This window comes from Herpailurus yagouaroundi, unplaced genomic scaffold (genome assembly GCF_014898765.1).
Source record: "Herpailurus yagouaroundi ecotype Mexico unplaced genomic scaffold, PumYag 569, whole genome shotgun sequence".
Taxonomy (NCBI): domain Eukaryota; kingdom Metazoa; phylum Chordata; class Mammalia; order Carnivora; family Felidae; genus Herpailurus; species Herpailurus yagouaroundi.
Genome location: NW_024412786.1, coordinates 802401 through 814657, shown reverse-complemented (window position 1 = coordinate 814657; position 12257 = coordinate 802401). Strand labels below are relative to the sequence as shown.

The 12257-nt window shown below is 48.3% G+C and overlaps 1 protein-coding gene across 4 annotated transcripts in view; it reads left to right on the top strand.

Moving 5' to 3' along the window:
- Positions 1 to 6440, top strand: part of LOC121023954 (phospholipase A and acyltransferase 3-like) — a 36976-nt gene extending 30536 nt beyond the window's left edge. For all 4 annotated transcript variants that reach the window (XM_040466228.1, XM_040466225.1, XM_040466227.1 and 1 more), the window contains exon 5: positions 6169 to 6440. In XM_040466228.1, the coding sequence (XP_040322162.1) occupies positions 6169 to 6270 (102 nt within the window). In that variant the 3' untranslated portion in view covers positions 6271 to 6440. The remainder of the gene's footprint in view (positions 1 to 6168) is intronic.
- Positions 6441 to 12257: the final 5817 nt, after the last annotated feature.

The following is a 12257-nucleotide window of genomic DNA, read 5'->3' as shown; positions in this document are numbered from 1 at the left end:
GCGGTTCTGGGTACCACGCTGGTGACGTCAGTGATGCGGGCGTATTTCCTGACACCGCGCACAGCTATGGTGGGTCCATTTATGGCCCACGTAAGCCTGGGAAGCACCAAGATGTATATATTTTTCACCATCGAAGACCTCCAAGTTCTTCTCTCCAGGGGGTCATGTAGGAGTTTGGGCAGCCACAGCATCCAATCCAGGCAGCCTGTGAGCTTAGGCGGCAAGGGCATCGTCGACCGTGTTGGGTAAGCGTGTTCGTTTTGGGTATCAAGTTCATAGTTTCCATCCTTTTTATTCCTGCAATTTTTGGCACGTTGTCCTCATTGGACTTCTTGGCATAAAAGCGAGGATCGAAAATCGTGGTCTTTGCTGTCCCTGGTTCTGCTTCAACACCTGACTTGGTTTGTGGGTGAGATTTCTTGATCCCTGTTCATGATGCTTTTTCCTGCCTTCGTTGGGAAAAAGCACAGTTTTGCTGATTTGGGGCATTGTGTCTTCATTGGGGACAGTGGCTGTGAGCGGAAGGGAGGGCTGGCTCTCCCTTTGCTTTGTCACGGGAGCCCGTGCCCCCAGAGTTGCGCCTGGATAGTGCTGGAAATGGGAAGAGGCCGAACTTTCTCATGGTTTCTTGCTGATCTGAATTGTTTCTGCTGAGTTTTGTTACCTTCAGTGTTGCTGCTGCACCTGATAACACGTGAAGGGCGGAACGGTGGCTGTGAGGACACGGTGGCTTAGAAGCTGGGAAAGAAACTGGGGAAAGGGCCACTGGATACATTGGCTCTGCAGCCGGAGTGTACATTAGGGCAACTGACTTCTGTGTTGGGGTGTTTTTTTTTTTTTAATGTGTATTTATTTATTTTGAGAGAGAGAGAGCAGGGGAGGAGCAGAGAAAGAGGGAGAGAGAGAGAATCCCAAGCAGACTCTGTGCTGTCACTGCAGAGCCCAATGCGGGATTCCAACCCATGAACCATGAGATCATGACCTGAGCAGGAACCGAGAGTTGGACATGCAACCGACTGAGCCACCCCGGTGCCCCTTGGGGGTGTTTTCTAAGCTTCAGAGTACATCCTCAACACTCACTAACAGAGGCTTTTTATCGACACCGAAATGAAGGTCTTAACGTCCATAGAGCTCATCTGTGGCCACCATGTTTCAGCTCAGTGGCAGACTGTCGGGTTCTCGAATTATACAAGGAGAGTGCTGTGCACATCAAATGGACTTGAATGTTGAGGTGAAAAAAGAGCTGGGGACAGCAGATCTAATTCCTGAAAGCTTATTAGAGGTAGACAGAGTCCTGTCGTCTGAAACACCAATAGCAAAGCTGAGGGCACTCTTAGGCACTTGAGACAAACCAGGTTGAAGGGCAGAGGTCAGAGGTAAGGGGAAGGTTTCCAACAAAGTGAAGGATGAATCTGAGCTGTGTGTGTGTGTGTGTGTGTGTGTGTGTGTGTGTGTGTGTGCGCGCGCGTGCAGGCATGCAGGAGCTCTCAGTGACCCCGTCACAAAGCCAGACTATCACAACAGCAATCATTTAACCACATGCTTCTGTTCGATCAGTGTAACACATAGTTGTCTGTGTGATGCATCAGTGACGTTTTCCCGTGGCTCTTTGCTGGGATGTCACGTGTGTGTCTTCCTGAAATGCCCATAGTCTTTGCCTCACCTACGGGATGGCTTCCCCATCACCTTCCTGCCTTTCAAGTCTTGTAGACATGGCGTCGGCATTCCAAGTGGGTGCAGAAGGGTTTCGCGGCAGGTTTCTGAGCTAACTGTGGTTGCCTCTATTTTTTTGTCTTTTGTTGTTGTTGGTTCTGGAGAAGTCTTTGAAATTTAATTTTTAATCTTTCCAAGTAATGCATGCACACAATTTGTAAAGACAGCCAGGGCTCAGGGTACCCTACCCCACACCTCTCTACTCCTCCCCATCCCCCCCAGCAGTCACTCTTCTCTCTTTGAGTTTGGCATTTACCTATTTCTGAATTTCTTGTTTTAATGTTTATTTAGTTTTGAGACAGAGAGACAGAGAGAGAGAGAGAGAGAGAGACAGGGCATGAATGGGGGAGGGACAGAGGGAGAGGGAGACAGAATGTGAAGTAGCTCCAGGCTCCAAACTGTCAGCACAGAGCCCGACGCGGGGCTTGAGCTCACCGACCGTGACATCATGACCTGAGCTGAAGTTGGACACTTAACCAACTGAGCCACCCAGGCTCCCCATTATTTAAAAAATTTTTAAAAACTAAGTTTATTTATTTATTTTGAGAGAGAGAGAGAGAGAGAGAGGGGGGGGCAGAGAGGGAGAGAGAGAGAGAGAGAGGGAAGAGAGTGTGGGGGGAGGGGCAGAGAGAGAGGGAGAGGGAGAGAGACTTCCAAGCAGGCTCCATGTCACAGCGTGGAGCCCAACATGGGCCTTGAACTCATGAAGCATGAGATCGTGACCTGAGCCGAAACCAAGAGTTGGACCCTTAACCGATGGAGCTCCCCAGGCGCCCCAGGGTTTCCTTTTTCCTCGAAGATAATTATTATCTCCTTTCATTGCTTAGTTTTCCTTGTACCTAGTGTCAGTTCTTCCCACACTGTCTGATTAGCCCTCAGTACAGTTCTCCACAAGGGAAATCATGTCCAAGTAATCTATCAGTTCTAGGATGTTCTCTTTGGACACATGCATCCCCGAGATGGCCATTCTGCCGTCAGTGCTGGTTGGCTCTTGGCTGACTGCATGGTTTTACCCCAGGATTTCCCTTTGCTGTCTTCCTTGGGATTTCCTTTGCCTTTCTCTTGGATCGGATACCCTGGTTCCATGATCTCTTCATCTCTTATTTCTCGGATTTTCCCTTAATTTACGTAGACCACGTCCCTCAGAAGTTGCTTTAGGTTCGAAAGACAGTACGTGAGATAACGGAGATGCTGAGGCACACCGCTCTTATCTGGTTACTGTATAAGCTTCCTCTGGCCGCCGTCACAAATTACCACAAATTTAGTAGCTTAAAACAACCCAGAGTTACTGCCTTACCGTCGTGGAGGTGGGAGGTCTAAAAACGGTTTCACTGGGCTAAAATCAAGGTGCCAGCAGGGCTGTGTTCTTTTCTGGAGATTCCGGGAGAGGATCTATTTTCTTTCTTTTTCTGGCTTCTGGAGGCTTCCTGCGCTGCTCGGCTTGAAGCCCGTCCTCCGTGTTCAAAATCAGCAATTGTTGATTGAGCCTTTCTCACATTGCGTGACGCTGACTCTTCTGATGCCCTCTTCCATCTTGTAAGGAACTTCATGGTTACACTTTGGAGCCCACGTGGGTAACCCAGGGTTAGCTCCCCTTTCTAGGGTAAGTTGACTAGCAACCTAATTCTATCTGCACTCTTAGTTCTCTCTCGCCATGTAGCACAATATACTTACAGGTCCCTGGAATTAGGACATGGACGTCTTCAGGGGGCCATATTTCTGCCTCCCGGTTACTCTCTACAGCTGGCACAAGGCTGTTGTCCCGGGGATCTCCCCTCCCCATCATTCTGGAGAAATTCTCTTCTGTCCACTTTCGTACCGGAGCGCCCCCTCTTCTGCACCTCGTGTCTTCTTTCGTGATTTACTCCCTTGTTCTGGAGGGAACCTTCTTTAGCAGCTTCTTGAAAAAGGATGTAGGGAAGGTCCGTTTTTGAAAACCCTGTGTTTCTGAACTATTTCGTTTTACCCTTGCACCTGATTTGATAGTTTGGATACAGAATTTCTAGTTTAGAAATTGTTTTACTCTAGAATTTTGGAGGCAATATTCCATTGTCTTCTTGCTTCCGGAATTGCTTTGGAGAAATCTAAAGCGATCCCAACTCTTGATCTCTTGATCTTTCCTCTCTTTCCTGTTTTTCTTCCCTGTGCTAGCATTTGGAGTATCTTTTCTTTCCCCAATTTTCTTTATTATTATTATTATTATTATTATTATTATTATTATTTTAATATTGAGAAAGAGAGAGCACTAGTGGGGGAGAGGGGCAGAAGGAGAGAGGGAGAGAGAATCCCAAGCAGGCTCCATGCTCAGCCCAGAGCCCAAAGCGGGGGCTCGATCCCACGACCCTGGGATCATGACCTGAGCTGAAATCAAGAGTCGGGACGCTCAACCCACTGAGCCACCCAAGTGCCTCTCCTTACCCAGTTTTCTAAAATTTCACAGTCGTGTGCCTTGGGGTGGGTCTACGTTTATCCATCATGATGGGCCTCAGAACACCATTTCCATCTGAAAACCTGCCTCCCTTAGTCCATGGATTATTTCATTGTTGATTCTCCTCTGTGTTTCCTGTATTATCTCTTTCTGGAACGTCTATTATTCAGATATTGGCCTGCCTGGATTATTCCCTCTTGTTTCCTTTGGCTTCTGTTTTCTTTGTCTTCATCTTTTTGCTCTTTAAAAAAAAAAAAACAAAAACCTTTTTTTTTTATGAGAGATTTCCTCAACTTTATCTTTCAAACTTTCTATTGAGTCTGTCATTTCCATTGTGCTTTCTAAGAATTGTTTTTATTCTCTCAATATTCTATTATTTGTTATAGCACTGTGTGTTATTTATTGGATGCAGTACGTCCTCTTATTCTCTAGCAATCATTTTTTAAAGATGTTTTCTTTCCTAGATACGGTTTCTGGGTGCCTGGGTGGCTCATTCGGCTAAGCGTCCTCTTGATTTCAGCTTGGGTCGTGATCTCACGGTTCGTGGGTTCGAGCCCCACATCAGGCTCCGTGCTGACAGTGTGGAGCCTGCTTGAGATTCTCCCTCTCCCTCTCTCTCTCTCTGCCCCTCCCCTGCTCTCTCTCTGTCTCAAAATAAATAAATAAACTTTAAAAAACTAAACCTCGTTATTAAAAAAAATAGATATGGTTTCTGGTTCCCCAGATTGTTTTTTGTTGGTTTTGCTCTCTGTCTCCTGTTTCAGAGTCTTCCTCAGATGTCTGGTATCCTGGTCGTATGCTCATGACTCAGGGTGGGTGGTTTCCTACAGAATGGACATTCTGAGTGAACTGAGAGGGGACAGTGGCTTGCTGACTTTGAGTTTCACTTCTGGGTGACATAGGTGGACAGTCTGTTGGGGAATCTTCGTATTGGTATCTTTTGTTTCTACTTGGGCTGGTCAGATTCCCCAGGAAAGTTTTCCTGACTCGTGTGTGATGGGTCAAGTTCTGGGAGCAGAGAGGGGCAGGAGGGCCAAGGGTCTCACCTTTAGCATGTTTCTGGTCTCTCCATCCCTTGTTTTGGGCACATCCTCATGTGTGCTTCTGCATTTCCAGAAGGCCCCCAAGTCTTCTGTTTCACCGTCTGCAGAGAATAAACTCTCAGACTTCCGCTGTGGTTAAGGAGGGGTCCAGGGACCTAGCCGCAGAGCTCTCTCTCCTGTTTCCGGAGGCATTTGACATTGCCAATAGGTGATCTTTCCTGAGGATCCTGTTGTACAACTCGGCTGGATCCTCAACTTTTCCTGCTGCCGCCTTAGAATGTAGAGTTCTGTGGGTCCCTTGTGGAATTATGCCTAAAACAAGTGCCTTCCTTTTGGTTAAGTGTCAGGAGAGAGTGAAATTTGACACACGTTCACTTTTTACCCCGAAATCTACTCTGACTTTTGCGACACTTGGGGGGGGGGGCGGCCCAGTACAAGCAATACAAGTCAGCAATCCTAATAAAGTATAACATCACTACTGCTCGTAGTCGGGGGCTCATATAAGAACTCGTAGAGAGCATCTCTGTGCCTGGCAGAACTGGGCACGGGGGTGCAGCCAGGCACAAGGCAAGGGAGACGGGCGAGGTCCTGGCTCTCATGAAGGTCAAGGTTGGCATACTGACCGTTCAACACGAGTTCCTGCCCCGCTTTGCACTCGCTTCAAGGGCTCCCCGCAGCCACCCGGGCTTCGCCGCCCTGCCCTTCGCACAACTGCGCTCTGAGAGTTTATGTGCTTTCAATACCCACAGAGTGAATCGAGTTGCCCTTAGGCCCATGTGCGTTCCTGGCCAGCTGGCTCCATCCATCTGTTCTTTCCCCATCCAGCCCTCTTCTCCCCATTTCCCTGCCAATATCCGTTGACTCGCGAGTTTGTCGAGCGGGCCAAGGGGCATGTGAGTCTCCCGGAGCGGAGCGTTCTTGTCGCAGGTACGGCCTGCACGCGGAGTCCCCGCAGAATCTGATCTCCCCTCCTCTCTCTTGCAGGTCAGAGACGCCGTGGTGGCGGCTGGCATCGCCGGCGTGGGCTTGGCCGCCGTGGGCCTCATCGGAGTCATGTTCTCCAGAAACAAGCGGCAGAAGCAATGAGTGGGAAGGGACCGTCCCAGCAGCAGTGACTTTTGTACACTCAGGGGGTCTTGTCGGGCCGGAGGTGTTGAGGTTTCGGTTTGCGGATTTCATGCTGTTTGATGATAAGTCTTATTTTCGCAGGATAAAATAAAGCCCAGTAAGGGAGGATTTTGCTGGAGGAAATACAGCAGGAGCTGCCTGGTGTGAAGTGTGTCGAGCGCACAGCCGGGCCCTGGACCCTCTGGTGGTCTTCCCTGCCTTTGTCTTTGCCGGCTGCGTTCTTCCCCTTGCAGGAAACAGGCCGACTCCTGAGCTCAAGTAATGGGCATCTCGGGTTGTGGGGAGACAGGCGAGCAGCCGGGGAGACGGACAGATGGACGTGACCGATGCGCGAGGACGGGATCCTTGGCCTGGAACTAGACCCGGGACGGCTTCTTCTGGGGCTCAGCAGCCGAGGTCTGCGGGTGGTCAGTGGAGCCAAAGCCCAAACCAAAGCCCGAACCAAACATCTGCCCGAAGGAAACTCGGTGTGTGCTCTCACCGATGTTGTGAAAACCCTCCTCGTCTCCCCCTGCTCCCCACACCTTTCCTCTGCCTTGTCGCCCCCAGCCCCCCGCGCCCCCTTTTCCTGGCCACTCGGGCTGGCCGTGTCCCCCCACCCCCGAGTCTCGGATCTCGCACCCCTCCTGCGGCCCCCTCTTCCCGTGGCCTGTCCGCTCCACGCCCCCCATCCACGGTGGCTCTCAGCTTTCACGCCCAGCCTGCTGCTTGGCCAGTCAGCCCTGCCCACGGGGCCGGGTCACAGGGAAGCCTCAGACCCCAGCTGCGGCTGCCCCCACGACCGGTCTCCCCTGGGGACGAGGCACCACCTTCTGTGGCTTGAGGTCTGCCGCTGCTGCTGGCCGGACTTGGCAGGTGTTCAGAGGGGCCACTTGTCTGCAGGGGGGCCTTCGTGGCTTCCTCAGAAGTACTCTGCTGGGGCCTAGAGGCCTGCCCTCCACAGGGCAAGGCTTCTCCATCTGGTTGCAGATCTGTCCTTTTGTCGGCCCTGCTTGCCCGGAGACCTTCGTCTGTCAGACTCCCGGACGGGACTTGCCCGTGGCTCCCTGCCAGCTTCCTCCTGCTTGGCCGAGATCCAGTCCAGGGTCAACTCGTGCCCACCCACACCCCAGCGTAGAGATGAGAATAGTTGTCTCCCAGTGTGGTTTTCTTTGTGTCTCAGCTCTGCTGATGTAACATCTCGTCCCAGTTCTCAAGCTCCCCAAAGCAGGGGACGTAGGCCAAATTCGAAGGGCGGGTCCTCCCGAAGGCCCCCCCTCTCACACGGCATAAGGTGAGACGATGGGGACGCATGAGGTGGAAACCTTCAGGCTAATTATCGAGAACAGAGGGCCGAGGAAAGATAAACACAAGAAAACAAAACGAAGACACCCGGTTCCATTAAAAAATAAAAATTCCATCCAAAAAAGTGGGATGCTGTAGAAACAACCAAACAAGATAGAATTGGTTCCAAATACACTGATCGTCACCATATAAACTGGCCACGTAAGAGAGACACCTTTCACTGGGTTGGAGACAGACACTGGGTTAAGACTGATGTCTTAAAAAAATGAACGCTATCGAGGAGAAACACTGAGGGGGTGTGAAATCTGTCCTCCATTGAAAGACACGTTCGGCCCAAAGCAGCTAAATGTGAAAAAACACCCGTGAAAGTAACTTGAGACAATTGGGGGAAATTCGAGAATGGCCCGGGTATTAACATTAAGGAATTATTAATTTTATTAAGTGAATTGGTTTTAGGCTTGTGTAAACACATGCTCTGATTTAAAGAAACAGACGCAGGTGCGCTTTGGGGGGAGGGGGGCTCAGTCGGTTGGGCGTCTGACTCTTGATTTTGGCTCAGGTCATGATCTCATGGTTCATGAGTTCGAGCCCCGCTTCTGACTCCACACTGACAGTGCGGAGCCTGCTTGGGATCCTCTGTCTCCCTCTCTCTCTCTGACCCTCTCCTGCTCACGTTCTCTCTCTCTCTCAAGATAAATAAATAAACATTGAAAAAATAGATGCAGATCAAGCAAATATGACAAAACAGTAAATTCTTTTAATCGAGGCAGTGGGTATATAGATGGTCATTGTACTAGTCTTTCTAGTACTTTCTATATGTTAAGAATTTACATCATAAACCTTTTAAAAAATCTGAAATTTGAACTTGGACAGTTAAATAAGACTTTTGAACCTACTTCAATAAATATAATAATTTTTTTTAATTTTTTTTAACGTTTTTATTTATTTTTGAGACAGAGACAGAGCATGAATGGGGGAGGGGCAGAGAGAGAAGGAGACACAGAATCGGAAGCAGGCTCCAGGCTCTGAGCCATCAGCCCAGAGCCCAACGCGGGACTCCAACTCACGGACCGTGAGATCGTGACCTGAGCTGAAGTCGGATGCTTAACCGACCGAGCCACCCAGGTGCCCCAATAATTTTTAAAAATTATAAAAGATACGTGAGGCAAATGCTAAGAACATATACTAACTAAAAGCTGGTATACTGTATTGGTATCAGAAAAGATAGGATTTAAGGCAAAAATTATTACTAGACAGAAAGGTCATTAAAAAGTGTGGCCTAAGGGGGGGCCTGGGTGGCTCAGCTGGTTAAGCGTCTGACTCTTTATTTATTTATTTATTTATTTATTTATTTTTTTTAAATTTTTTTTTCCCAACGTTTATTTATTTTTGGGACAGAGAGAGACAGAGCATGAACGGGGGAGGGGCAGAGAGAGAGGGAGACACAGAATCGGAAACAGGCTCCAGGCTCTGAGCCATCAGCCCAGAGCCCGACGCGGGGCTCGAACTCACAGACCGCGAGATCGTGACCTGGCTGAAGTCGGACGCTTAACTGACGGCGCCTCGCTGGCGCCCCCACGTCTGACTCTTGATTTCAGCTCAGGTCATGATCTCATGGTCTGTGAGATTGAGCCTTGCCTCAGGCTCTGTGCTGACAGCAGGAGGCTGCTTGGAATTCTCTCTCTCCCTCTCTCTCTCTGACTTTCCCTGGTTCTCTCTTTGTCTCAAAACAAGTAAAATAAACATTTTTTTAAAAAAAGTATGGCATACAGGGTGGCTGGGAGGCTTAGTCGGTTAAGTGTCCAACTTTGGCTCAGGTCAGGATCTCACAGCTCGTGGGTTCAAGCCCCGCATCAGGCTCTGTACTGACAGCTCGAAGCCTGGAGCCTCCTTCAGATTCTGTGTGTGTGTGTGTGTCTCTCTCTGCCCCTCCCCCGCTCACACTCTGTCTTTCTCTCTCAAAAATAAACATTAAAAAAAAACAACAATTAATAGGGGCACCTGGATGGCTCAGTCGGTTAAGTGGCTGACTTCGGCTCGGGTCATGGTCAATTTGTGGGTTTGAGCCCTGCATCGGGCTCCGTGCTGATAGCTCAGAGCCTGGAGCCTGTTTCAAATTCTGTGTCTCCCTCTCTCTGTCCCCCCCTCGCTTATACTCTGTCTCTCTCAAAAAAAAAAAAAAAAAAAAAAAAATAATTAAAATAAATAAAAAATAAAAAGTATGGCATAATAAGAAACATATTTGGTCTTTGTCCTTGGTTCCGAGCATGAGCTCCCTTGGAATTTCCTGAGTGATAAGATTCTTTAGTATTATTCAAAATGAACCCCTTTCTATCACACCTGAGTCTGTGCTAATGACTGATGTAAGGTGGGGGCGCTCGAGAGCCTTATGATGGGGCTGGTCATCCGAAAGACCAAGTAATTAGAGGATTGGAACTTAGAGCACCACCCCTCTCCACCCCACCCTCCCCCGCCCCGCTCCCACACCGATCTCTGGGAGAGGGAGTGAGGTTGAAGACAAAGCCCCATAAAACCTCTTGAACAAGGAGACTTGATGAGTTGTTGGGTTGGTGAATGCATGAGGTGCTGGGAGAGCCACATGTCTGAGGAGGGCACGGAAGCTCCTTGCATCCCTCTGCCCCCATATCCTGCCCTGTGCATCTCTCCCGTTTGGTTGTTCCTGGGTTATACCCATTATAATAAGCTGCTAAACATAAGTAAAGTGCCTTTCTAAGTTCTGTGAGCTAGCAGATTTTTGGACCTAAGGGTGGTCATGGGAAACCCCAATTTATAACCCATGGACAGAGGCCTGGATGGGCCGGGTCTTGTGAATGACATCCGAAGGAGGGGAGGGGCGGTGCAGTCTGGTGGGATTGAGCCCTTACTGTGGGGTCTGTGCTAATTCCCAGGTGTTGCTGTCAAAACTGGAACGAGTTGTTGGATGCCCAGTTGGTGTCGGAGAATCACAGGATTGGTTGCTGGTGTAGGAAAACACTCCAAAAGGTTCTGTGAAAGTCTCAACTCGCCAGGAAGATATAATTCTTGACTTGTTTGCATCTAATACGAATCTCTAAACCAGATACTGAAAATGTTGGCCTATTGCAAGGAGAAATCGACAAATTCTCCATTACAGTAGGGAATGTAAATGCACTTCTCTCAGAACTGATAAATCAAGGAGACACAAAAATCAGCAAAGACATGGAACATTTGAAAAACCAACAAGCTGACTTAATATAGATAGCACAGTGTATATGCCGTGTACTACATAGTACAATTGTGGCAAACAGATTCTTTTGACCACACACAAAGGAATGTATGTACATAAAACTGGCCTCAAAGCAAGTCTTAAGCAAATTTCAAGGGACTGGTGACATAGAGATTATCTTGTCTAATCACAGTGCATTAAGTGAGAAATCAACAAGGAAGAGATAGCTAGAAAACCCCTCTACTTTCAGAAATTTTAGAGCACGTCGGTAGTTACATTATGAGACAAAGATGAAAACGTAATGGAAATTAGATAATATTCGGAACTAAATGGTAACAAAAATATTAGATATCGATCTTGGGGCCATGCAACAAAAGGGAGACTTGGAAAAATTTGTAGCACAAGTCCTTATACGAAGAAAGAGAAAAGTGCATTTTAATAAGTTAATCATCCAGTTTAAGAAGATTGAAGGCAAACAGATGGCCAACAAATGCATGAAAAAGCACTCGGCGAAGGGCACCAGGGCGGCTCAGTCAGTTGAGTGTCCAACTCTTGATTTCAGCTTGGGTCACGATCCCAGGGTTGTGAGATCAAGTCTCGCATTGGGGAACTCCACGCTCAGTGCAGAGCCTATTTGGGATTCCCTCTGTCTCTCCCTCTCTCTGCTGTATCACCCCACACCTGTCAGAATTTTGCTGATATCAGACAGAAAAGAAATAGCAAGTGTTGGTGAGGATGCGGAGAAAAGGAAATCCTCGTGCACTGTTGGTGGGAATTTAGTTGGTGCAGCCACTACAGAAGACAATATGAAGATTCATCAAAAAATTAGAAATAGGACTACCATATCCAGCAAATCCATGCTGGGGTATTCATTCCAAGAAAGAATAATAAAACGAAGGAAATCTTGCTTATTTCCAACAACGTGGGTAGACATTGAGGGTATTACGCTAAGTGAAATAAATCAGGCAGAGAAAGAAAATTACTGTGTGATCTCATTCACACGTGGATTCTAAGACCAAACCAAATCAAACCAGAAACAAACAAAACAAAACCAAAATGAAACAAAAAACCAGGCTGACGGATACAAAGAGCAAATAGTTGGTTGCCAGAGGGAGTGTGGAGCAGGCTGGATGGGTGAAGGGGGTTAAAAAGTACAGAGTTGTGGGGGCGCCTGGGTGGCTCAGTCGGTCGAGCATCCGACTTCAGCTCAGGTCATGATCTCACAGCTCATGAGTTCGAGCCCCACGTCGGGCTCTGTGCTGACAGCTCAGAGCCTGGAGCCTGCTTCGGATTCTGTGTCCCCCTCTCTCTCCGCCCCACCCCTGCTCATGCTCTGTCTCTCAGTAATAAATAAACATTAAAAAATTAAAAAAAAAAAAAGAACTTACTACAGTGATAGATATATACTAATTTATAGAGCTAAATTCAGCCTCTATGAAGACGGCATAGAGTGAAG